Source organism: Halichoeres trimaculatus, unplaced genomic scaffold (genome assembly GCF_033239565.1).
Source record: "Halichoeres trimaculatus isolate MK-OKI-2021-1 unplaced genomic scaffold, fHalTri1.1 fHalTri1_scaffold_12, whole genome shotgun sequence".
Classification (NCBI taxonomy): Eukaryota; Metazoa; Chordata; class Actinopteri; order Labriformes; family Labridae; genus Halichoeres; species Halichoeres trimaculatus.
In genome coordinates this window covers 4,124,439-4,152,130 of record NW_027437190.1, presented here as the reverse complement: position 1 = coordinate 4,152,130, position 27,692 = coordinate 4,124,439, and the positions used below count along the sequence as shown (strand labels likewise).

At 42.2% G+C, this 27,692-nt stretch overlaps 1 protein-coding gene across 1 annotated transcript; it reads right to left on the bottom strand.

Moving 5' to 3' along the window:
* Window positions 1–4,980: 4,980 nt before the first annotated feature.
* On the bottom strand, window positions 4,981–25,746 carry gprc6a (G protein-coupled receptor, class C, group 6, member A). The gene is made up of 8 exons (XM_074683164.1): window positions 25,720–25,746; window positions 24,823–24,892; window positions 23,747–23,870; window positions 17,324–17,606; window positions 14,138–14,941; window positions 8,713–8,928; window positions 8,377–8,500; window positions 4,981–6,098 (listed from the first exon to the last, which is right to left on the bottom strand). The coding sequence occupies exons 1-8, from the start codon at window positions 25,744–25,746 to the stop codon at window positions 4,981–4,983; spliced, it is 2,766 nt and encodes a 921-aa protein (XP_074539265.1).
* Between the last annotated feature and the right edge of the window lie 1,946 nt (window positions 25,747–27,692).

Sequence of the window (27,692 nt, the reverse complement as noted above, 5' to 3'; positions counted from 1 at the left end):
TCCTCTGCTGCAGTCTGTGTCACTCCAGAGAGTGCTGTGTGGCTGTACTGACCTCTGAACTGACGAAAACTTTGTTTACGTTTGCCCCTCAAAGAAAGGAGGAAGTGGAGTCAGCTCTCCAGAGAGTACTGCGCACACTGCAAAAACTGAAACCTTATCAAGTGTTTTTGTCTTATTTTCAGCAGAAAATTCCTTTTTAGACTCAATTTGAGCCAAATTCACATGACCAATCCAGAAAAAAGTCTTGTTTAAAGTTATTTGAGGACAAAAATGAGGTCTGAATTGCTCGTAACCAGTAAAAAAAATCTCACAATGGAACAAGAGAAAAGTTACTTGTATTAAGACAATATTCTAGTCTCAAGGAAATTTTCAAGCAATTTTATCTTGCTCCATTGGCAGATTTTTTTACTGGTTACAAGTGATTCAAACCTCATTTTTGTACTCTGATAACTTGAAACAAGACATTTTTCTGGTTTGATTAGTTGAAAGTGGCTCATATCAAGTATAATAAGACAATTTTTACGAGGCAGGGGCTCGTAAAATGCTTTAAGATTTCAGTTTTTTGCAGTGCATGCGCGGAGGGGCTGCTACAGTTGTGTCATTTTTCCTCCTGAATCAGAAAAAAGCAAACAAGCCACAGGTGTGAATACACCCTAAAAAACATTTTCACTTTTGTTAGGATTAAAGCTGCTGTGAGGAGGATCCGTCTTGATTGCACTCCTTCACCGCCCTCTGGCCCAGAGTCTCACACACACTGTCCTAAACGACTTCTAGTGAGGCGTGTCTTTGTTTCGGTCTTAAATGGAGGTTATATCGAAACAAATTTTCTTTGTCCAAGACAACTTTTTACTGGATATGATGTGCTGGGGTAAGGTATTAGCACAAACAGTTTAGCCCTGTGTTAGCTTTTAGCACATGTTTTAGCCTTTAGCTCGCGCTCTATTGCTCTCCTGATTAATTTTAGGAAAGCTTGTGAGAGAAACAGCTATTCAGGTGTTTTGTTTCTTTGTACTTGGAATTTTTTATAATCAAGTACTTTTAATTTGAGTTGCTTTAAGACTTTTTCCCAGTGTTTTTAAGCGAGTGACTTTCACTTTTACAGGAGTACATTTTAAGTGAGGAATCATTTCTTTTACTCAAGTATGGCTTTAAAGTGTCTTACAGACCACTGTATGCTGTAAAGGTGAAGTGAGCAGCGATAAGACGCTGCGTCGATGGCCTCCTGCAGCAGGTATCCATGGAACGCACAGTGGATTGTATACGTCCAGACCTGCTCAGCTGTCTTCATCTCTTCCTCGTTCTTCCATGTCAGAGTTCAACATCACCACAGAGAGCAGTGAAAACAACATTTCACAACTTCCTTTGCTCAGTGTCATCAGCCATGACGGATGCTGAATGGAAAATGCTTTTCAGATCCCTTAAGCGCTCCGAAGAATGCTTTCTAAATTCAGATTATGTTGTTTTAGATCTACACCCACGCTGGCTCTGAGAGGATGGAGGCGTCCTGGGTGGAGTCAGTAAACACTCAGAGACAACAGGATCAGTCTGCAGGTACTAATCCCGGTGCTAACACTGGGTTAGCTGCTGAGCATGGGCATAAGAGTCCAAGATATGAAGTTACTCTACATGCATGTGTGTGTGAATCTGTGGAGAGACCAGACAGCTTCAGAGAGGTTATCTGAAACCCTGAAGGTGACTGAAGATCCAGATATCTTCATCTCCTGTTGGACTCCAGCTGATCTACACCAGCAGAAATCAAACTGTTTATATAACTCGACATAAGCAGTTTACACAGAGGAGGCTTATTTCCACTGATACTCTGTGACACTGAGATTAAGCGCGGCCTGACTCCTGAGAGTCAAACAATGAGGAGAATGTCTTTATGTCATAACAGGGTTACTCATGCTGACAGTGAACCTGTCCAGTTCCAGGAGCTGATTGTCAGGCCCTGTGCGTGTGAGTGTGTGTCCATTAATCCTTCCGAAGAAGAGCAGATGTTAAACTGTTAATACAGCTTTGAAGTCTTTGAGTCACTTCACGTTTCGTCAGAGGAATTTGGGCCCTTCAGGTTTTTCGCTGCGTCATTGTAAGAGCAACAGTTTGTCATACTGTATACTTACAAAACAAGTTGCTCAGTGACCTTTCAGGGTGCGTCATTCACCTCAGGACCTGAATGTTCAAAACACTAAATCCAGACTTGGGACAGCAGCTTCAATGTAAGTCATGGATGGAGTGACCTGGGGCCTCATGTACAAAGACTTACATTGATTTCCTACTGAAACTTGGCTGACACTCAAATCCAGAAAGCATTGTACGCATGGAAATATTCAAATGTATGAATCTGTGTGCAAGCATGAATCCAAGACCATTTCTTTTTTTCATCCCTATCAACGTGGAATTAAGCGCACATGTTGGAGTCCCTGACCCCTTTCTGTCCACGCCACCCTTTAAAAACCCAAATTATGAACCCTGTTCCTGAGCTCTCTGCATGATAAGAAGATCTAAAAAAGAAAAGACTTTTATGAAGAGGGGGTTGAAGGTGCTACTCGTTAAAGTTGAGGCAATAAGAAATGTGCTTTCAGTATCAAACACAAAGGAGAAGTGGATATTTAACACTTTATGCATTGGGTTATCAACATGAGGACTTTACACACAGGGACGATCAGAGGCTTGTTACAAAGATCTTGAGCCCAACGCATTACTGGGCAGATGACCCAGTGGTCTAGGATGCACCCTTTTAAGTTCACCTTGAAGCCTGTGGCATCTTTCCTGTAAGCTAGTTCCTGCCCTTTCCCTGTGTTCTGCTTTATCAACTGTCCCCTTAAAGGCATAGAACCCCAAAAATAGCTCAAAAGAGAAAAAGAAATATCTTGAGCTTTAGTTCAACAGGAAAGAAAGGAAAAGGAAAAAACAGCAAGTTACGAACTGACGGGATAGAATTAAGGGGTGCGCATGCTCAATGCGCATCATGAGAATTAGTATAAAAACTATAACACAAAAAATTTACTCACCAAGAAGCTGTCCATTGCACACAGTGCCAGCTTGTAGTCTAGATTACCCTCAGGTACCTAAAGTGTCTGATGAACCAATTGTTGTCATGGTCCGGTCAAGCTGCTATCCCACCAAGCATTTCGGTTCTGTTCAGTACGGTTTGGGACGGTTTGGTACAGTTAAGCCTGATCCAGTTTGCGTTTCTACAGCAAACTGTGGCCTCTTGTGGTAGGTGGCGTGTTAGCCAGATGTTGAAAGCCGCAGCTGTTAAATAATAGTGTGACTCTGTAGCAGTGTGACACAGTTTACCCCGCTAATTAATCCCATGAAGAAGAAAAGCACAACAGTAAACAAAGAGCAACAATGGAAGACATGCAGAATTTTGTCCTCTCTGTGATTGGCATGTAGCTCCTTGATACAAAGTGCTATTAAGCTTTGATTCAGAGAAGACTGTGTGCAGCCAGGAGACTGTCGGGGTAAGTGACAATTCTACCGACCAATTAATGGTCTGTAGTATGTTCCTCCACCTCCAGAGAGCAGATCGCTTCAGTGTGGCACCCCTACGAAAGGGTCCCACTTTTTGGGACGGCTCCTCTCGGTTATTTGGGGATTTGTCCTGGGATAAGTCAGTGGAAACGCCACTAAATACACACTGTATCGAGACAAACCCAACTGGTCTGCTTGGTGGAAACTCGGCTTAAATCCTCTCTGTCTCTGAACACCCACTCTCTACTTATTCCACCATTTACAGAGTCCTCTCAATCTGATAAAGCTGTCGATGTTTTGAGGCTATTTTTTACACCACTGTGCACATGCTTTTTTATCCACTCATGTAACTGCAGACTCATGGGGAGTTAATTGTTCATCAGTGTTAACTATTTCCCAGCATCAACTCCTGGTGTCGCCAAAAGACCAACAGCTGTAAAAATGTGCTCATGCCAGCCATGAAGTTGGCGCTAGGCAGAGCACATTTCCACGGTCATTTCACTCTTGATACATCTGAACTTTGCCTCAAAAAAGAGAGTACGCCGCGTTTTTGTGTGTGTGTACACTTTGTACATGGGGTCCCAGGTTTCCTGCTTTGTGCAGGACTGCACAGCATTTTTTTCCGGCATCCAGGAAATTTAAAAGACGATGCATCACATCTGATCGGCTCTCCAAAGTGCAGCAGTCTCCTTTCTGAAAACACGACTTTCATCAAGAACACACGTCATGATGTGAAACAGGCATTAAACAGCTGGTGCACAAAGTCAAAATGTTGTCAGTTGTGCTATTTTGTTTTATATTGGTTGACCTTAAAGAGTTGAGAGCATGCAGTGTATGTAAAAAAAAAAAAAAAAAGAGAGAAAAGCTGATGTTTACAATAAAAAGTTTTCCCAAGCTCTGAGAAACTTCTGGTTTCTTTTCTGAACTCTGACTAGTGGGTTTTTAAAGAGTTTTTAGGAGTATTATTTTCCTGTGACAAATGCATTTATTTATCTATGTTATTTATGGTAAAAATTATCAACAGCATCCTGTGAAATATCTCCTACGCTACCGCAGGTATCTCCGGTAGCGGCTGTTAACTGTTCTTCCGAGTGCATGGAGGGGGCGTGGCTTAGCCACAGGTCAATTAGTCAATACTGTGGCTGCCTCACCAACAGGGCTGCACAGGGCCAACACTTTTCAACCCAGAACAATTTTTTTCTCTTTTCAACAGTTGGAATGCATCTAGTTCTCAGGGTCCAAACGCAGCTCAAGAGTTTTAAGGTCTGAATTAGAGGACCATTAAGGGCTTTCTTTCTTAGACAATCCACTCTAACATGAAAATGAAATGTGAGCAGATGATACTTCTGATTTGATTTTTTTAATGCAAAAAAAGTAAAGAAAAGAAAAAGAAAGACACTAGGCCCAAGAAATATTATCAAATATATATTTTATATAAGAAATAAATGTACAAGCCCACACACAGAGAATTTGAGAGACTTCTGACTTGGTAGAAATGTCAGTTCATATGCTGGTGCTTCGTCTGAGACACTGTCTGCTGCCTGAGCGTCTGTGTAAAGCGGTGCAGCTCGTCTCCAGTTGACAGTCTGTCATCTCAGCAGGTTTCAGAGGACCAGCTGTGGGTGAAGAGAGAGAGGAAACACTGCTGACGGAATGGAAAGCACCACACTGTTTCTCTGACACATGACTCTCTGAAACAGACTCTGGATCTTTGCTTTTGCAGGAGAACTCGTACAGGTTTTTCCTGAAGGCGCTCTTAGTGTTCTGTTCTTTCTTAAAGAGTATAACATAGCACTTTGGGAAGAAGTGGCAGCTGAGAATGCCGTAGTTGGAGATGAGGATGACCACCATCTCCACGGCCGGAAGGTAAACTCCCGTGGTGGTGACATAGACCGGGACGAAGAGCATCCAGGAGATGAGGTAGAGGAGCATGCTGAATGTGATGAACTTTGCTTCGTTGTAGTGCTGTGGCAGCTTGCGGCCTTTGAAGGCACAGATGAAACACACAAAAGCCAAGACGGCGATGTAGCCCAACATCACCCCAAAGGCCAGGTAGGAGCCCTCGTTACAGTCCTCCAGCAGAGTGGTTGGAAGTCTGATGGTGGTGTTAAACGGACTCTTGAGGACAAGCCAGCAGATGCAGGTGGCTGCCTGTAAGGCCACACAGATGGTGACTACCACATACGGCTGGTAGAGCCTCCTCAGAACCTGCTGCATCTCAGGGTTGATCTGGAAGGCCAGCAGGATCTGCAGGGTCTTCACCAAGATGCAGGACACACACAGAGTGAAACTGATGCCGAACAGCACCTGCCGAGCCTTGCACTGAAGCCCGTTGGGCCGGCCCACAAACAGCATGGCGCTGACGTAACTGATGACCAGAGAAAACAGGATGGCCTGGCTCAGTGGCCCCCCAGCCGCCTTTACCACTGGTGTGTCCCGCTGATGCAGAAACAGAGCTGAGACCAGCAGAGTGAGGACGATCCCAAGCACTGAGAAGGTCAGGAGAACGATTGCAAAGCCATCCTGCCAGGAGAAGAAGATCAGGACTTTGGGGTTACAGCTGGAGCTGCCCTGAGGAGACCACTCTGTGTCCACATCACAGCTCAGGCACTGGTCCATATCTGCAGGAGGAAGGCAGAGAGTCAGAGAATCAGAGAGAGCAGAGAGAGCAGACTTGAAAATGTGCAAAGAGGAGAGTAAGAGGGATGAGAGAAAGCTTGGAGCTCATAGTTCAGTGCCTTTCCGCTACAAAAGTGCTGTGGTGTGTTTAGGTGCCACCCAAGTGGCGGCCTTTTGCAGCATCTCTCTCTTTCATTCATTCCAAGATTATTTTAACTGCTTATCCTGTTCAGGGTCGCGGGTGGCTGGAACCTGTCCCAGCTATCGTTGGGCGAGAGGCAGGGTACACCCTGGACGGGTAACGAGCCAATCACAGGCATCCCTCTCTTTGTTGTAGCTTATTTGTCTTTTTTTAACTTTTGTTTCTCTTTTTCTTCTCTTTTTTGTTTCCTTCACTACTTCTCGATGTCTTGTTTGTTGTTGACACCAAACTGGCTGCATCTGCTCTCTGTGTGTGTCCGGAGATCCTACAAGTAACCATGGTTGAATTTTTTACACATGAGATTTCAGCTGTTAAGAGCCTGTAGCATATTGATGCTAACTGGTGCTGTGGCTGGTGTTCTCTGTGAGCTGAGGAGAAAGAGGTGAGGACAACGTGCTGGTGCTGCAGTGTGAGCTAAGATGAGATGACATCGACCTGTCCTTCCATCCATTGTTATGGGGAACATATAATTTATTTTCAATGCTATTTTCCCCCTTTTTAACCTGCTTTTTAAACATCTGGAACGACCAGACACACATGCTCACATATTGTTTTTGAATTTTTTGTCTGCCTTTAATACAATCCAGCCACATATTTTAGTGAATTTAGTTTATTGTCTCATTTTACCCTGTGTCCTGGTCTAGTGGGGTGGATTTTAGATTTTCTAGTGGGCAGATCCCAGCTTGTCAGGGTAAATGGCTCGGTGTCTGACCTGCTGTTCTCCTCCACTGGTTCCCCTCAGGGATGTGTTCTCCAATCCTGTACATCCTGTACACCATGACTGCAGAAGCTTCCTTCCAGGGAGGCAGATTCTGACGCTTGCAGATGATACAGTGATAATCAGTTTGCTAAAGGGGGAGGACACAGACCCGGGCCCAGTGGTAGATGATTTTATTGACTGGTGCAAGGACTCCTTTTTAAAATTAAATATTTCAAAAACAAAAACAAAAGCATATTGATTTAAAAAGAAGTCAGAGTCACCCTCTTTTTTAACAATTAAAGGTGAAACTGTGGAGAGAACTGAAAGCCATAAGTACCTGGGAGTCGTCATAGATGACAGGCTGACATTCAGTGCCAACACACCACAGTCGTCAAAAAGGGTCAACAATGGCTTCACCTCCTCCAAAAACTAAACAGATTCGTAGTGTGTAGTAGACTGATGTCATTTTTTTTATAAGTCTATGGTAGAGTCTGTTCATACCTTTGTTTTTATTTTGTTCCTTGGCTGACAAATAAAGGCTTGAACGTATTGTACAGGTAGCTGGTAAAATCACGGATGTTAAACTGCCTAATCTATTTCGACACATTTCACGAGAGAGTAAGAGCCAAGGCTCAGGACATTATCCAGTGTCCTGATCATCCTCTTCATGCAGAATTTGATCAATTGCCCTCTGGCAGAAGATACAGGCTACATGTAGCCAAATCAAATAATATGAAAAACTCATTTTTCTTTCAAGAAAAACAGAGCTGAATGAATCAGCTTGAACACTGATTGTGATTGTCTTTAAGATGGCTCCATCTCTGGTCCGCTCTCAGTTGCTTCTTCTTGTTAATGTGTCCTGTGCCTTTGCTTTTATAGGTGAATGACTTGTTGTGTCTGTATGTTCATGTTCTTTATACCTGATTACACAGCAAATTTCCCTCAGGGGGCAATAAATTTGAACTTGAACTTGAATAAGATGGATGAGCTAGCCATGCTAACCCAGCACCAGAGGGAATATCAGAAGGCAGAGTAGCATCATGCTATTCACAGGCATAGCGTACAGAGCTAACATCAGACACCAACGCCACATTGGAAGAGCTACACCTGCTGTGAGCAGACAAGATCCAGGAGACAGAGACTGAACAGACTGCTGAAGAAGCTCAGTCCTGGACCCTGTGGAGGTGGAGACTGGCTGACTGGAGGATGTTGGACAAGCTGTCATCTCTGATGGACATCTATTCTATTCTAAAATCTAAGCCATGCACCTGGACCAAATCATGGACACCACGCACTGTCCAAATAAAAAGAGGATGTAGCCATTTGATGTCATCCATCGGCCTGTTTAAATCTCTAAAGCATGTGGTGTGGGTCTTACCTGTGTTGTTAGAGTAGTAGTTCTCAGTACAGTTGATGCACTCATAACAACAGGTGTGTTGACCTTCAGCTGTTTTCTTGAACTCTCCAGGAACGCAGCTGTTGGAGCACCTCGAGGTGATGTGCTGAGGAAAGCATGAAGAGACCAATAACAAAATGTTTAATGTTGTGTTTTAAGCCCTGCCTGTATTTTGTAACGCATGAGAAAACTACACATCTGAGCCCTGTTTTCATCATGTCCTCAGAGAGCTTTGAAGCTGTGTGTTTTCAGTGAACACACAGCCCCGCAGGTGCGTGTTTATACACACATGAACACACACACACACTGCGGGCTCACCTTGAGGTTGTGCAGATGTTGGGTGGTGCCCCGGGTGGTATGGGTTAAGGTGTTGTTGTGTGGATGGTACCAAGCCACCACATCATGGACGTCGATGTTTCCTTCCTGTAGCCTCCACATGATCACGTCGTATCCCAGGTTGATGTCTCCTTTGTCGTCAAACTTGTAGCTTTTTCCTCGAAGTTTAAACTCCTGCATCCACATAGCTTTCAGTACCTGCATTAGATGACACAGTGGCTTCATTAGCTCTGTAGCTCAACCCGTGTGTAACAAAGCCCCATTTCCACCGCGTAGTCCAGTTGGTACCAATACAGTTTGGGTTGGATTGGTTAGGCCAGATTCTGTTTGTGTTTCCACAGCCAACCGTGCCCTTCGTGGTGGGCGGCAAAAAGCTGGATGCTGATAGCTGAATTAGTTCCATAATAGCCTGACAGCATAACAGCGCGGCACAGTGTACCCCGCTAATAAATCCAACGAAGAAGAAAAATGTGACACAGCAAACAAAGAGCAACTAGTGACGACATCCAGCAACTCGTCTTCTGTGTGATCGTCATGTGGCTCTTTGTTACAGAGAACAATCAAGCTTTGTTTCAGAGAAGACTGTGAGCCACCGGGAGAAGTAAAGCTACTGCTGTTGCATTGGGAGCAACAAACCTTTAGACCAATCGATGAACTGCAGTGTTGAAGTTCCACCCTCTGGGTTCGGATCGGTATGGGACAGTACGGCTAAGTTATTTGGGAATCCATTCCTGGATTAGTCAGTGGAAACGCCACAAACTGTGTGCCGTACCCAAGGTTATAATAGTTAACTAAAACAAAACTAAAAAGGAAAACTAAAATTTTAAATACATTGCAGTTAACTCAAACTAATATAAACTAGAAAAGAAAACAAAAACGATAAGTAAACTATAACTGTATCTTGTGTTCACAAAACAAACTGAAACTAAATAAAATTATAGACAAAATGTCCTTAGTTATAGTTTTTGACAATATTACTGGCCTTTAGGATTTAAATTAATCCGACACATTTTCCCGACCAATTTAACAACAGTTTTCGGCAGTTGTCAGCGCCATACGGCACCATCACAGCAACGTACTGGGACATGCTTGTTTACTGCACTGACTGGCTGTACGTTGTGCTGCGACCAAACGTAGTGGAGCAATGAATCAGAGCATCTGTGATAGTTAAATTTCATCTGAGTCTGAGTTTAATGTTACAGAGTCCAAGTTTCTAATTATTAAAGCTCATATTTTATTGTTTTATATAGTTTATGTTTTTATTATTTTTTATTTAATTCATGTTAACATTATTTTATATAATTTATGTTTATATTTTTATATTAAGTTAATATCATTTTCTTGTGTTTAAGGCAGCAGCCAACAGTTCAGTATTAGCATTTACTGAGCAGTGAGCACTATGTTGAACTGGAAAATAAACTGTTTTACAAAATATTTACTCTATCCTGGTTAATAAGGTATGAAAAAACTAAAACTAAACTAAAACTAAGCCTTGTTGCAAAAATTAAAACTAAATAAAGACTAGAATGCCCGCTCCAAAACTAATTAAAACTAAACTGTAATGGAAAAAAAATGTTAAAACTAACTAAAACTAAACTATAATTACAAATCCAAAACTATTTTAACCTTGGCCGTACCAGAACAAAATGAGAACTAAACCACTTCTTGGAAAAGGGGCTCTTGCTTAAATAGGCTCAAAGTCCAAACAACCTCATAGACCACAAGTCGTGTAATGGCCAGTGTAATTATGTCGTCACAAGAGCCTTCCAGCCAGATCGCAACATCTCTTCATTGCTCTGCCGACATTGTGTACAAAAAGCAGTACAAACACCCAGATGGAGTGCTTTCGGGAGTAGCATACATCTCCCTGTAAAGGCAAACAAGATCTGGACCTGGCCTGAGACTCCGCTCAGCTTCTGGACTGTTTTGAGCAGACTGATTCAGGGGAACACACAGAGCCTGAGTTATTTTACATCAGGCACTGAGCTAAACACATCAGGTTCTTTCCCCATTACAGACCCTGGATGAGTGTTGAGGTGAAAAGACTATAAAGCCTTGACTGGCAGCATTATCGACAACATATTTACTTTTGTTTGAGGAGATTTTACCTCTCTGGCCAAAGGTGTAAGGATAATCAACCATCAAATGTGTTGAAATGATGTCATTCTACGAACTTTTTCAGTGTCACCAGCGGATGTTGATGATGGCTCTTGTTCACAGGTGGTACTGAGCCAACAAGGCAATAAATCCTGTAACCAGAAGACATGCTTCCCTGTTCAGTGTGCCCGCTCTTAGAGAGGATGCTGCTGTTTATGTTCCGCTCATGTGCTGCCACACCTGTGGACTGTCTCATTTGTTGAATGCATTAGGATGTTTCCCTGCTCACAAACCCGGATGACCATTGAGGGGAAAAGACTTTTATAGAGCTGCAACTCTGTCTTCTGGTCAGGGGACAAGAAGCAGTACAGCTCTGCTAAAGCAGATCCCGATTGCCCCATTTCCACCAAGTGATTCAGTTTGGTTCATCTCAGTACAGCACACATTTTGTGGTGTTTCCCTTGAGTAAATCTGGGACAGGTCCCTAAATTACAGACCCATACTGTCCCACTTTTTGGTGCCCTTCTGTTGGGGTGCCAGACTTACCGATCCAACCCCAGAAGGTGAAGCTAGAAACACTGGCGTCCTTAGACTTCTCTGAAACAAAGCTTGATTGTTCTTTGTAACAAAGAGCCAGAGGGCAATCGTTGAGAAGATGAAGTGCTGGATGTCTCCCATTGTTGCTCTTTGTTTACTGGGTTGTGTTTTTCTTCTTCGTTGGATTTATTGGCAGGGTACACTGTGTCGCACTGCTATGGCGTCACCCCAATACGTAACTGACATGGCATCTGGCTTACAGAAGAGGCACGGCTGTGGGAACGCAAACTGGATCAGGCATACCTGACCGCTTGGTGGGAATGGGGCTATAATGGGACATGTGCTGAGGTCAGACAACGCAGGGGAAACTCCTTGACTTGATGGAGTGCCAGGCTCCACTCCATCCCACTCCATCCCACTCCATCCCACTCCTTCCTGGAAGTCTCACTCCATAAACCTCTGGCTGACTTAACAACCCAGTTTATCACCAACAGACACTGCTTCCTCTTCTGGGTTTGGCTCTCATTTGCATTTTATGGGAGACTAAGAACTCATCTTTGTTTATGGTGTGATGATAAGATCAGGTTTATCAGGAAATATTGCTCCTGACAGAGAAACACTTCAGCAGCTTCAAAGAAATAAGCAGGAGGCTGCCAAACTATTTACAATGTTTTTATTGGTAGTTTACTGAGGTATCGTCTTCTTAAAACCCTTGCTTTATTGAAGAGTTTATTGTCAACACTTTACTTTAAGGCCCAATAAGATTGGGTTAATGTGCAGATCCTGTTCAGAAGGGATAACATTTTTATTGTTGCATATATGTTTATTTCTGTTGACAGGGCATAAACACAGGGAAAAGGACATCATTTGAATATTTTTCGTTTGAGTGTATGTATTTTTTTTTATAATTAATGTCAAATTTTGTCTGGTCGTAAATGCCATCAGTAGGGCTGTGTATTGATAAGGTTTTAATGATTCCACTGCCTTATCAATCCCTGCTTATCGATCCAATTCCTTATCAATTCTCTTATTAATTCTCACTACGGAAAAATAAGAACTATGTGATTACAGATATAGTAAAAAAGGTCCTTTTTTTTCTTTTGTTTCAATGATAGTTATTATTATTATTATTATTATTATTATTACTATTATTATTATTACTATTATTATTATAATTATTATAATCATTTATGTATTTATTTATGTTAATTATGTTAATTAGTTAAAGCTGTATCCTTTCAATCCTGTATTTTTAATACATATATAGCGAGTACCCTGGTCGGGGCACCCCATTCTAAAATATCTGGACACACCCCTGCATGTCAGCGCAAATCTCTCTGCAGGTACGTTATGTTGCTTCGCTCATCAAAAGATAGATTTATGCTGAACAGAGGGTTCAACTCGTGGATTAGAGGGAGTTACAACCCAAAATGGGACTTTACTTTCCCCAGGTAAGAGTCAAACAACAAGCATGCAACGCGTCTCTGTCTCTCTCTCCAGTTAAATTGATGTGGATAGCCTATCTGCGTCCCGTCTGCCTCTCTGCAGTCACAAACAGGATGAGCGCAGACGTTTGTCACAAAATACTCAAAGAGCGCGTAAAAATAATAAAAGCCATAATAGAAAGTTGTGCTCTACAAAGCCAGCAGTGTGCCTGGACATATGGTTGGCTTTTAATCCCTCCAAGACCGACATGTCAGTCTGAGCCCCATCGAGAACGGGAGACCCCGAGACCAAGACAAGACCGAGACCAAAGACTGTTGAGGCCGTGACAAGACCGAGACCACGAAAAAGTGGTCTCGAGACCAAGACCGGTCTCGAGAACTACAAGCCTAATTCCCGCATCGTCTTTGCATTGCTCGTGGGGTGCGTTCGTTTGCTGTGTTAGCACACCCCGGGAGGAATTGATAGGGGAACCGGAATTGAGTTTTACCAGCAATTCCAAGGAATTGGTTAACTGCGGGCCCGGTTCCAAATTAAAACCGGTTATTGATGCGCAGCCCCAGCCATCAGTGAGCAACCACTCCCATTGGAGTTGACTTAAGGTTGGAGGGAACTCACCTGTGGGAGTAAAAGTCAAAGCGCGCTGTGGCGGAGGGTAGCGTCCACAACTTGGGTAGACCATGGTGGGTTATAACCCAGTGAATGGATTATCCCATGCAAACCGATCGGGAAGGATCTAGGAGCTTTCAGCCAGTGTTGGAGTAACCTAGGGGTGGGACTTTGTAGTGGGGGGATCTACTTCAGATTGGCGTGGCTGAGCAGTGGTTGCTGAGGATGCGTCATCCTTTGTTTGCCTTGTTCAGTTCCTTCTTTTGACTGAGACAGGACTCACTTCAGACAGTGGATTTAATTCGCATTGGATTGTGGGACTTATGGACCTTTTGTTTTGTTTTTGTGACTGAGTATTTCATGTCCATTTATTGTGTCGGAGAAGGATCGAGCCAGACTGAGTTTTGTGCCTTTTTAGAAATACACCTACATTATCTCCCGAGCTTAAGTGTTTTTCGTTTCTTAAAAAAATTCCACTCCAACTGTCTTATTTAGAGCTAGATTGACAGGTCTCAGGAGTCATAATTCACCTTTGTTAGGTGGTTGGTTATGAGAGTTTGCTGGCAGCAAGAGCTTGTCCGCCTGCCCATGCGTAGTAGCAATTCAATTATTAATTGTTGATAAAGTCAAATTGTTACAACTATTCTTTCCCTCATGCTTGTGGACCTCATACATACTTTACAGCAGCAAACACTCACAAAGAATCATGTCGGAAACATACCTCCCAGGGCTGCACTGATCCCGGGGTCTTGCAGTCTCTGGTCCTGCAGATAGACGCCAAAGCCTGGGCGATGGCGCTCACAGCCATCTCCACGCTGAAGATAGTGTCAGCGTGAGCGTGCTCTCTGAGTTTGGACACAGCTTTGGACACCAGCTCAGTGACTCCAGAACATTTACTAGAGTTCAGGTGCACAAAGAACTCTTGTAGAAAGGAGTTGTTAAACGCAGACTCAGGTCCAGCATTCCCCAGCCTGCTCAGGTACTGGTTGAAAGATGTCAAGTCTCCACTTTTAAATGCAAAGCCCACAACATGTCCAATGTCCTCAAGAGAGAGGCCACCTTTTAAAGACCCTGAGGTGGACCAGCTGTCACTCGCCAGCCACACTCTCTTCATTGACTCCATGCTCTGTCCAGATCCCTGCATCTGGTCCCGGAGCTCCAGGAAGAGGTCCATCATGTGTGTGGGCTTAGCAAACGACACGATCACCTGCACCTTGGGATTATTCAAGATGATTTCAGCAGTGTTCCTGATAGCAGAGGGGACATCTGGACTGGTGACAGACTGGGGTAAGACTGATTTGAAGGCCACACAGATTCCCTTCTGAGACGCTTGGGATACAAAGTAATCAAGAGCCGACAGGCCGTAGTTTCCATCGGTGGTTATGATTCCCACCCAGTCCCAGCCATACACGCTGAGCAGGCTGACCATGGCTGCGGTTTGATGCTCGTCGTTGGGGATGGTTCTCATGAAGGCGGGGAAGCGGGTCTTATCACTTAGGATGACAGCGGTGGATGAATAACTGATCTGCAGAGGAGAGATGAGCCATTTACTAAAACAGATTGTTTTGAGTCAATGGACAAATGAAAAACCAGCATGTCTACAACTCCAGGGTGTCTCCACTCTGTTCAGCAGAATCTTTGTGAACACTTACAAGACTGAGGTCATGTTGTTCTCAAACACTAAACCGAAGTCTTTTAACCTGCCTTCAGTCTTTTCTTCTCAGGGTTGTCATATCGAGTTTGTTTGGAGCTACAGGTATCGTAGTACTTCACTTAGCAAGTACTTGACTTTTACTCCTCACATTCAGGAGCTGGTAAAGAGGCTAAGACTGAAGCTGGGTTTTTAGTTTGGGATCAAGTCCTGCCAATCTTTTGAATTCAAAAAGAAACTTGTTAGTTCCCCCTCCTACCCTCCAACCTTCAGACCTACGCCATTCAGAAGAGAACAGGAACAGTCTTAGTTCTCAAGATCTTTAGTTTCCATCTGTTCCAAAGAGCAGAACTCACTTGGTGCTTCCTCTACCTGGAATAATTTACAGGAAGAGTTGAAACTTGCTGAACTGATCTCAGTGGACACTTTGAAGAGAAAGCTAAAAGACTTTGAGGAGCCACATCTAGATGTGAATGCTTTGATTTAATTATTGATTCTGTCTGATTCTAGTAAATAGCTGCTAAAGTTGTGTGCGTAGAGACCACATATCTTGTATTATGTTGTTTCTCTGCTTTTGATCTGAGGTCTCATATTTTTTGTAACATGAGCAGCTCTACACCTTTTCATGTCTTTGTAAAATGTCTTGAGGTAACTTTTGTTGTGATTTGGCACTTTATAAATAAAGTTTGATTGACAGACTGATTAATAACATCTTGAGCGCAGACAGAGATCATGACCACAATCTCAAACCGCACTATTCACAACGCCTACTGTTGCTAGTACGGTGGCTGAGAAGTGCAAACCAAAAATACAAAGTTTGAAACCCTATAAAACTATAAACAAATTTACTAACTTTAAATAGCAAAACACTTTTGCAATAAAAAATTAACTTTAAATAGCAAAACACTTTTACAAGCACTGAGACAAATTTATAAATGGCAGAACTCTTTTACAAGTCCTTAAAAAAAATTAATAAAGTCAGAATTGTGACGTAAAGGGAATGTACGAGATGCCGAACGTGACCCAGAAGTGGTTTCTGGAAGGTGTTGAGGAAAGACAGCTGCGTGTTGTGCTGTGCACTAGTTTATATGCATGAATTATATTTTGTCCGTTCTGTGAAACTCGCTTTAGCCAAAAACCATGGTTTTGCTTTTCGTGTGGACGAGTCTCTGGAATTTTTAAATGATGTGGGAGAAACTGGAGGACCGAGCACCCAGGGGATGTTGAAATAGCCTAAAATTGTGCAACAATCCTCACATCTGGTGTTTCTGTTTCCTCCACTTTGTTTCAAAATCCCAGAGACTGTCCACATGATAAAGCAAAGTCGCAGTTTTTGACTAAAGTGGGTTCCACAGAACAGACAAAACATAATGCACTCACCATACACATCTTAGAAACTCTTATAAAGCCTGTTTATCTCACATCCCTTTTCTTTCTTCAACTCCTTCCATCAACACAAAGTGACTGACCCCTCAGGTATTATTATTACTTCCAGATCACTTAAAAGGGTTCATTACATTTCCCTTCCGTCAAAATTCTACCTTTCTAAATTTGTCTCAATACCTGAAAAGTGTTTTGCATCTTGTAAATTTGTTTTGTCCTTTTTAGAGTTTTTTTTTCTATTTTATGTTTTTATTGTAAAAATGTCTTTTTATAAGGAAATTGTTAAACGTTTGTGATTCAGTGGTACGCACAGAGCCTGAGTTATTTTACATCAGCCACTGAGCTAAACACATCGGGATGATTCCCCATCACAAACCCTGGATGAACGTTGAGGTGAAAAGACTATAAAGCCTTGACTGGCAGCATCATCGACAACATATTTACTTTTGTTTGAGGAGGTTTCACCTCTCTGGTTAAAGGTGTAAGGATATTCAACTATCAAATATGTTGAAATGACGTCATCCTGCAAACTTTTTCAGTGTCATCTGCGGATGTTGATGATGGCTCTTGTTCACAGGTGGTACTGAGCCAACAAGGCAATAAATCCTGTAACCAGAAGACATGCTTCCGTGTTCAGTGTGCCAGCTCTCAGAGAGGATGCTGCTGTTTATGTTGTGCTCATGTGCCGCCACACCTGTGGACTGTCCCATTTATTTAATCCCTGTCATCATTCCAGTCATAGCTGAGCAGAAAATAGATCACCATCAGTGACTCTGCTGTCATTCATCATTTAGTGACTCAAACCTTTCCTGCTACTTCCTGTTTCGTCCCTCACTGACAATGAAACCTATTTTTCTGTTCCTCCACACTTACCTGAGGAATCATCTTCAAGGTCAGCTGCCGGGCCATGGCAATGGAAGTCTCGGAGTGAGAGGCTCCTATGACAGCCATGACTGGTTGAACACAAGCAGAGGTTGAGCAGTCGCTCTGCTGCATGAATTCCACTATGGCTCTCAGAGCTATGCCCACGTCAGAACAGGAGTCAAGGATGTGGTAGCCCAGAGTGATGTTAAGGTCAGACAGCTGAGGGGACTGATTCACCGTCTCTATAGCATTGATCATACCCAGAATCTTCACGAGACGCCTTTCATCAAACCTGTGAACAGTTCAAGATTTATTAGAAAAAATTACTGTTAATTTATGAGTAAATTACAAATGTTTAATCCTGTTGTGTTTAAACACACATGGATGGGCTGTTTGTGCTTGACATGAAAAAGTGTCTGTCTGTGCTTCACATGTCACAACTGGGTTGGCCATGCTTTGCATGGCATGGACAAGCTGTCTGTTCTCTGCATGGCATTAGCAAGCTGTCTGTACTCCACATGTCACAGATGGGCTATCTATACTTAACATGGCATGGACGGGCTGTCTGTGCTTTACATGGCATGGACCATGTACCCTATAATTATCCAGTGGCTTAGCCGGATTTTAAATGCTAGAACTATAAACTGAGGTTCCCCCCCCCCAAAAAAAACAACTTCAAAATGCCACAACTTGAACAGTAGATATATCAGGGCACATCCCCTCTGCATAACATCCCAATGTACAGCAGGGTCTTCACAGTCTGCACAGGAGAATATGTTGACCAGCTGTCAGGCAGCAGTGCAAACCACTGCTGCTGCCCGCTTTCCATCAGTTGGATTCTCTGTTTGAACAAATGAACATCATAGGAGGATAGCGCTTTTTTCCATTATAAAACTGTACCAGATTTTATAACTACGGTTGAGGAGTGTTAAACAAACGGCCCGAAGACCAAAACTGTCTCGCCAGGCTGTCTAATCTGGCCCGTGTAATGAATTCAGAGGTGAATGGAAAATCTGTGTGCTTGGTGTGTATGCAGCCAGTTTTTGGTGATCAAGGATATTTGACACCACAATGAGACTCATAGTGTGTCCCAAATCGCATACTTCCATACTGTGTACTCAAAATTTTCAAATTGAGTGTACTAAGCATACTACATACTCACTGGCTTAGTGCGCAAACTTTGAGGGTGTAGTGCTGTCCCAAATCGCATACTGCCGAGCGCCATACTTACCGGGAATGATGACATGATGTCGACCTCTTCTTCTTCTACATCTAATTGTGACAGTTCCCGCCAAACACCGCCACTATTTGCCAGCGAATTTTCAAAGCCTTTTCAGTAGTGTATTAAACACAGCTAATAACACGATCAGCGGTGTAGAGTTTATTAATGGGGGTCGGTGCAGCTGACTGAAGCTACCAAGAGAGCTACCGGGGCACTGTGGCAGTTAAAATACATCCACAAATTAAATGTCTGAGTGGTGCTTCTGGTCATGTATTCACTGTGCAGGGTCTAACCCGCTTGTTATTATATTTACCTGGTTCACCGGGTAATGCTAAGGCCCCGGTAACTGTTAGCCCAATGAGCTTTAGCATTCGAGATAGCTGTTAGCTCAACTAGCATTAGCATAGCCCAGTGTTTCTCAATCCTGGTCCTGGGGACCCCCTGCCCTGCATGTTTTAGATGTTACCCCACTCGAGCACACCTGATTCAAATGAATGGCTCGTTATCAGGCTCCAGTAGAGCTTGATGATGTGCTGATCATTTGAATCAGGTGTGCTGGAGTGGGGTAACATCTAAAACATGCAGGGCAGGGGGTCCCCAGGACCAGATTTGAGAAACACTGGCATAGCCTATCATTCGCAGAACAAAACAAACAAACAAAAGCAAATTACACCACATACACAACGTCAACAGCTGATGGTGCTTGGTGGAAACAACACGTGTAAAAAACAACATCAATAAGTTACATTTATACATGCTACCAGAGGAGGAAATGAGTGCGTGAAGTGTCCACAGCTGCATACTCAAAATCCAGGCTGATTTGAGTACATCATCCTGGTACTTTTCCATACTCATTTTTCGCATACTATGCATACTGTTTTTCATTTTGACGCAGTATACTCAAAATTTGAGTATTTGAGTATGGAAGTGTGCAATTTGGGACGCACTATCAGTGTGATAAAAATACAACGACTTGAAGGACAACTAAGAAGAGAGAAGATGAATGAAATGCTGGTGTGTCTGAGTTAACAGCAGTCTGTTTTCATTTGGGACCAGGAGAACAGTTATGCAGCAGTGAAAGCCAGCTACCTAATAGCTAACGTTAGCATCAAAGCTGTACTATGAGGGTGTGTTTGACAACAAGGAATACCATGTAATATGATACTTCATTAAATATAAAGTTTTTTTTCTGATGTACTTGTGTTTCTTTGCACTGAAGCAAATGGAAAACCTTGGATTTGTCACTGTTTATAGGTAATTAAGCTATGATTTTACTGGTCTGGGCCATTTGTGATCAAATTAGTCTATTTGTGGCCCTCAAACTTAAGTTAGTTTGACACCTCTGCTGTAGTTCAATAATGAATATTATGTCATCAGGTCAATTGGTCCCTAGATGTGAGCGTTTGTGAATGGGTGTCTATCTCTACTGATGAGCCCAGGTGACACACCTAGCACACAATGACAGCTGGAGTAGCTGCTTTATTGGTGAAAACAAACAACCAGTAGTCTCTACTCTACTCTTTCCTGTCTCTGTTTCCTTACTGGTAATAGCAAACAGCACTCATGTTAACCCACCTTCTAAGACTACAGACGGGTTTATACAGTCTGCAGCTAACATCTGTGGTATTGTTGGCATGGAGCCTCTCATGTTTGAGGAGCCAGACTTTGAGGAGTTTCCCTCTGAGAACTGGAGTTTCCACAGGTCAAACTGCTCTGACAGTCAGAGGTTTTGTCTGGTATGGTGCTGTTCTCTCACGAAGTCCTTTCCTATGCTGCATTTTTTTAAAATGGTCTTTGAATTTCCTACTTTCAAACTTTGAAAAGGCGACATGCACGGGCGAGCATGACGTATCTCTGGTTAAAGCTCATAATGCATGTGAACTTCCTGTTACCATAGAGTGCTGTGCTACCATATGATACCGCTGAATGTTTTTCTTCTTGTTGTGTTGTTTATGTTAATGTTTAGGTTGATGGTTTTAATTGTAGCCTGACTCTTATCACCCTTAACGCCATGACGTGTGAACATACAGCTGTCATCCCGTCCTTTCACAGACAGGATGACAGCTCTTCCCGCCACCTGCTGTGTGCTGTAGGAGATGTTTAACATATCAAAAGTTTTGAAAATAAACCTCCTCTAAGAAATAAATCCTCATTTGTTTGTGTGTTCAGTGATGAAAGTTAAAGTTCTGCTGTAATACCAAAGTTATAGCAATGTATAGCATATCACTGCAATATCCTATGTACTTTAGCATCAAGCTAGCAGTGTTCCATATTGTTTTTGGTACATTAAGAGATGTAAAACATGTAGAATGTATGGAATAGGACTCTCTTTGCTTATCAATACAGTTTCCTTGTGTACTTTAGCATCAGGCTAGCGCTAGGTTTTTATATTGTTTTGGTTCATTGGGAGCTCCTAATGTTTCATAATGATATAAAAACTTACATCTATAACATGTTGAATGTATTGAATAGAAATCTCTTTGGAGTAATGTATCCGTGAGCTCTCACAGAGATCTCATGTGTAGCCCTGTTTCAACCTGATACTTCGATAAAAGTATAAACACACTGTTTAAACATGACTTTAACATATTATTTCGTGGGTGAACATGGGTGTTAGAAAGAGTTTGTGGAAGAGGAACTCCTGCAGGCATTTTTTCCAGAAAAGCATCATTCATCTTGAAACAGAAAGTTCTGTTGAACATACCCTGACCTTGACCCTAAAACATGCCCCAGGCATCCAGAGAAACCTGACACACTGGCTGTCTGCACTTATCTGTCCACATCTTGTCATCCTTTGTCTCATTTATAGATGTATAAACAGAATCTGTTGGCAAGAGGCAAGGATTTTGTGGGTAAAAGTAGTTTGTTCTGTTTGTTTTGGCTCAAGTAGAAGGACACCTGTGCAGTTTTAGTTTTATGCTGGAAGAAGTTCATGTGCAGAGCAACAGAGGAAGAATACACAGGCTAAACTGCAAACAGAGCCTGATGCTATCAAAAGACAACATCAGTCCTTTAACTTTGACCTATCGTCAAGCTGATAGTTGTGCCTCTACGGAGTCCATCATCAGCCCCCCTTGAACTAATGTCTCCAGAGACTGATTGGCTCCTTATGACAGCTGATGGGATCAATTAAAAGAGCAATCCTGATTTCAGCTATTAGCTGTGTCTGTTTACACTGAGCTTTGGCTTGGCTTGTTCCTGTTCTGATCAGCTTTAACGCTGTTCTCCACTCTTGGAACAAATTTGATCCCCCAAGATATGCTTAATACCTTTTCCTTAAAACTGGTGGTGTAACCAGTGTCAGTCTTTAGTGCTACAAAAAAAAAAAAAAAAGGAAGAAGAAGAAGAAGCAAATACAGATGTGCCGAAACAGCTCCCTGAGTGTCCACCAGAGTCTGACTCCAGTGTTGAGTCGGTCCCCATAGAGCTCTACAATAAAATCAAATTGATAAACTGCAGTTCCCAGAGTGCCCACAAGAGTCTGTCACTAGAAGTGAGTCAGTCCTCAAAGAGCTCAGTGGTTTAAGTTCTGCAGTTCACTGACTGTGTATCTCTAGTGTTGGATTAGTCCTCAAAGAGCCCTATGTTAAAATTAACTGCAGTTCACTAAGTGTCTACTAGAGTCTATCTCTAGTGTTGGGTCAGTCCCCATAGGGCTCCACATAAAAAAAAAAAAAAAAATGCAGTTCCCTAAGTTTCTGATAGAGTCTTTCACCCGCAGTAAGTTGGTCTCCACAGAGGTCCATGTTAGAAAAAAAAAAAAAAAAAAGTTCAGTTCCTTGAGTGTCCACTAGAGTCTGACTCCTACAGTTAATTTGCATCCTTCAGTCCAAAAATATGAGGCAATGCGGAAGAGCTCAAACCTGCTGTTTCTTAATTGCCCTCTTATCACACCAAGTTAAAGAAAGCTGTTTAACAGCAGAAATAAACATATCTACGGCCCGTTACAAGAACATCTCACATCTAAATCACTCATTTCACTATCTGCACACACTGTATAGAGGTGAATTTCTTTCTAACTCAGCAGTTTGGGAGATCATGAGTTTGCCCAATCAGAGGCACAATTCAGCTCCTGTGACTGACAGGTGCCCTCGAGCTGTTAGTAAGGAGACTGAAAGTCTGTCCCACTTCTAATATGGCCATGCCCGCCAATTTTCCTCAAAAATCCCTTTCAGAAACAGATGGATGATGTCAGAGACAATGTCCATTCGTTATTCAGTTTTTGGTCAGTCCCCATAAATCAGCTTCAGTAACTTTTACTGTAAAACCCAGACCCTGAACAGGATATTGGTCACATTTCTAGTTTCAAAGCCTCATTAGACTCCTATTTTAGAATAGCTATGATGTCATGAAGAAGATTAGTCCTTCTAAGTTTGAACCTATGTTTTTTTTTGGAAAAGGTGGGGCCCTGATTTTTTGACTATCTATTTAGATCTCAGATAACTTCTCAGAGTTGATGTTTTTTGACTGCTGAGATGAGCAGACATGACATGTTTGGATCAAAAGAAAGGGAAATTCCCTGATCCAGATATGTCTGCTTGGTAAACTCTGTCATGTCTAAGTTTGCTGTATCTCAGTGAAGCGTTCGTTCATCTCTTTACGGTCAGTCTGAGTCTGACTGTAAACAATACGTTTCACAGAGGCTCTGCTCTGTCTTCTTTCTTGAAACAAAAAGTGATTTTGGAGCTGAAATAAAATTTGTCAGGTCTGACAGAGACCAGGACATGTCTTATACTGAAGTGCAGATTGTTCTTTTGTATGCAGAGTGTGTAAATAGAGATTAGTATTGACTTAGAATAAAATCCAGCCTTGTTTCACCCTGATCTGCTTTGGGGAGTGTCTTTATTTAACATCAGGTTACTATTTACTATAAATGGAGATTGTACAAATATTTGATATTTGTCTTCTGTGGTTGTATCATTTTAAATCCTTGTTTTAATGACACTTAATGACACTTAATGACACTTAATGACACCTCATGTGATGAGGTGATGTTTGCTTTTGTTCTATCACTTGTTTCCAAATTAAACTGGTTTAAATGAAGAAATCTTCCATCACAGAAAAGTTGTGCTTTTCATTTCAGGGCTAAATGATCTAAACCTCTGTTAATTTTCTAAAATAAAAAGAGTCTGTGAAGAGAGAAAAGACAAACAGGTAGAACAAAGTCATCAGCTGTTCGTCCTTCAGCGCAGCAGGTTGATTGATCTTACCTGATACAGGGCTGCAGGTGAGGAACAAATGAGAAGTTGTCTTTGTCAACATCTTCATGAAGAGGAAAAATGCCTCCGATGATAAAATCTCCTGGAGCTGTAGCTCTTTCCACCTCCGTGCCATCTGCAGAAACATGTCCAGTCTCCAGGACCAAAAGGAAAAGTGTGACATGCAGACAGAGCACAAGAGCATCCTGTGCTGCCATCCTCCCTGAGTGTTCTCAGTCCTCTCTGGCTGTCTGTCTTCTCTCTGCCTCCCTCTTTCCCTCTCTGCCGTCCTCTCTGTGCTTCTCCACCTGCAGCACTGTGAAACTTGTCCTATTTCTATCCTCCCCGGGCCACACAGAAAAATTCCCTCATGCTTCCTCCTTCACAGGGAACTATTCTCATGTTCTTCCCTGCAGCCCTGCCCACGTCTGGTCCTGACTGACAGCAGGGTGAGTCACGCTTTGCTTAAGCTGCACTCAGCTATGTAGAAACCGTCATATCTGGATTCACTCCTCTGTTTTTACTCTCCTGTTGTGTTTGTTCCAGCTAAAACGCAGAGTTTACCCTGTCACCTCTGTCCTGAATCACTTTATTCCATTGAAAAACCAAATTACTATATCACTGAAGGTTGTATTGAATCTTTTTTTTATGAACTGTGAACTTGTATTTGCTGTGTATATAACCCACAGGCCAAATTTACCTGAACTCATACCACTTATTTTTAAAGGAGATGTATGTTTCATACACGCCTGATCAAAATGTCACGACCGGATGAAAAATTCCACAAATAACATTTTGCTCTGTTCGATCTTAAAAAATTCTCAGTGGAGTTTCAAAGTGCAGCAGGAAGAAATGGGAGTGAGATGACAAAAAATGATTGTTATTGAAAACTACAGTTACTGAAACAGTCTGTTCATCAGCTGTTAAAAAATTTAAGACCACAGCCCTCAAAATATAAAATCTGCTCTAAAATGTGGATTCAGTGTGATTTTCTGTCAGCTATCTTGATCCTGAGGGTTATAGAACAAATTTCCAGAGGTAGACCCAGAAACATTTCACTGAAAGATTCAGTTGGCTCTCAGTCTCACTGGACAATCCTCGACCCAGATTAAGGCCGTTACTGGAGGCGACTGCAGCCCAGTAACCATCAGACGCCATCTGAGAGAGAAGAGCTTTAAGAACAAAACACGTCTTCAAAGTCCACGTCTCCTTCAACACCACAAACTCACCGTTTGGACTTTTTCAGAGAGAAGCAAACATGGGACACTGAAAGGTGAAGAAAGTTTGAGTCTCTGAGGAGAAAAAACTGAACCTTGACGTTCTGATGGCTTCAACGTTACTGACATGACCAGGAGATCCCACTGGAGATGTTTTCACGGCGGCACAGTGGAGGGGGCGCCATCATGATCTGGGGCTTTTTCCTTCAATGGACCAATGGAGCTTCAGCTTGGGCAGGGGGCCTCCTTCATGACTGAGGGCCCTGGTCTGTGTGGGAATGACTGGGTTTTTCAACAGGACAACGCTGCAGGTCACAATGGGCGCCTGACAAAGGACTTCTTCCAGAGGAATCAGCTCACTCTTTGGACCATCCTGATGTTCCCCTGATCTAAATCACTCTGACAACATTTGGGGATGGATGGAGAGGGAAGTTTACAGAAATGGACATCAGGTCCAGACAGTGGATGATCCTCCATGAAGACATCTTCACCACTTGGAGCAACGTTCCCACAGCCTCCTGGAAACACTCACATCAAGCAGGAAGAGATCAACAAGAACGCTGGAGCTCCTCATCACTCACTCCTTTTTTAAACTTTTGTTTTATTTAAGAGGTTTGTGGTCTTAAACTTTCAATCAGCTGATGAACAGACTGTTTCCCTTTAACTGTTGGTTCAATAACTTGCTTACTCTTTTTTTTGTCTTATGCCCTCTCTTTTCTGTTGGTGTCCTCATAGAAAGGATGTGTTGTATATTTATAGAGTCTCTACCTCCAAGATTAACTTTTCCTCATCCATGGCGTCAGATTTCCTCTGGTCTGACCGGCTGATGACTTCTGTATGAAGGTAGACATGACGCAAAATTGGTGAGCTTGGAGAGCATAATGTGAAAAAGTTGTAAATTGTGATATGAGAACATGAAGAAAAAAGCCAATGTAAAAATTTTTGTATGTAAGTAAAATAGATAAATAAATAAAAAAAACTCCAAACCCATGAAATTAATTTGATGTCACAGAGGAAAGAAAATGTGAGCCAGGGGTTAGAAAGAAAATACTGACACGTGTGATGCGAATGTGAAGTCACAGCAAAAATATGTGGACTGATATTTACACAAATAAAAAGACTGCTGCAAAACTGTAATCCAACATTTTCTCATATCTTTTTTAATGCCAATTATCCTTTACAACAACAACTCTATGGTTTCAAATTTTAGATCTGTTACAACGGCACAAACTACTTTTCTGCATGAATCTGCCCTGCTTGAGTTTTACAACACATTTTGCGAGACTTTTTTTTTTCTTTTTTTTCTTTTTTTCTTTTTTTTTTTTTTTTTCTCTTTTGCGAGATATTTTTAGCAAAACAGATTTGTACTTGTAGAAATGTTGTTTCTTTTTTTTTTAGCCGGGGTGCAGTTTCTGTTTTATCAGAGGGACTCAACTGATAAAACAGAAACTATTTCTGTATCTGATAGAAAGAAACACTCAGGTAGCTAAATAAATATGATGATTTAGAACACCTTCTAAACCGCAGAGTCAGAAAAGAATCATCCCCAGTACAGTGTGTGCTGATAGAGAAATCAACGTTTCAGACCCCAGCCTTTTTTGGACTGAGCTACGTGACTTCCTGTCTTTCTGCTGCCAGACTCAAGCTGATTTTTCGATGAACAGCAACTTTTAGGACTTCTGCATTGGCTTCATTTTTCTAAACCTGATGTTGCCCCTTGCTTCGGTTTGAGTGTCTGCATGGAAGTTAAAGTTAGTTTTTGGAGGTGTGTGACACAGACATTTTCTTCTTAAAAAAGGACCAGGCAAGAGGATGAGGCCGCTGAAATGACATTATTTATCCGTACAAAGCCTTGTGGACCTGGTGGACGTGCCAAGCATAAACCAAGGTTTACACACACAGGTTGTTGTTGTTTCTAGAGTCGTCCCATAAACTGCAGGTTTCTGGATTTGTTCACAGCAGCCAAAACCATAAGACCCATGTATGCTGACCCATCCTCACTGTCAGTTACAAGTAGGGCTGTAATGATGCATCGGTAGACAGTTAAAAATGGATACAAATGTGTGGCGATTCAAATTGGCTGAAATAGAAACTAAATCGTGATGTCTTATTGAAACAGCAGATAGCTGCTTTTCTTTAAAACAACATGTCAATACTAAACTAAGGACACATGCAAACCTGAGATTGTTTATTTGAAAAGATTCTGTTTATTTGTGTAGAGACTATTCTGGCTGGATTTTGGACACTGTTGGGAGTAAGGTGTTTTTAACATGCTTCTTAAAGAGACCAATGTCAAATCTAAAGTTACAGTAGCCTTGTGTCTCCCATTTATCTATCCACAGGAAACACATAGACAATTTAATTAATTTGTTTGTTTGAACCGTGATGAGTAGAGGTAAAAACCATGTACTTTTCCTGTTGCCCCAATCACAACTTCACCTGTGCCTGACTTGTAGTATTCACCTGCCAGTTTACCTAAAGTGCCCCCTGTGGTGATTGTTTACATGATCCAAAAAAAAAAAAAAAAAAAAAAAAAAAACCAAAGTAAAATAGCTTATACAATTTGTATTTTTCATTTATTTCAGGGTTTCCGCTCCGTGTAAATGATCATGGTGCACTTCTGTGAGTTTCTTTGTAGCAACAGTCTCTTTGAGGTCTTTCAGTCTGGGTTCAGAGCCCACCATAGCACTGAAACTGTGCAGCTGAAAGTAACCAACAATCTTCTTTTGGCTTCGGACAGT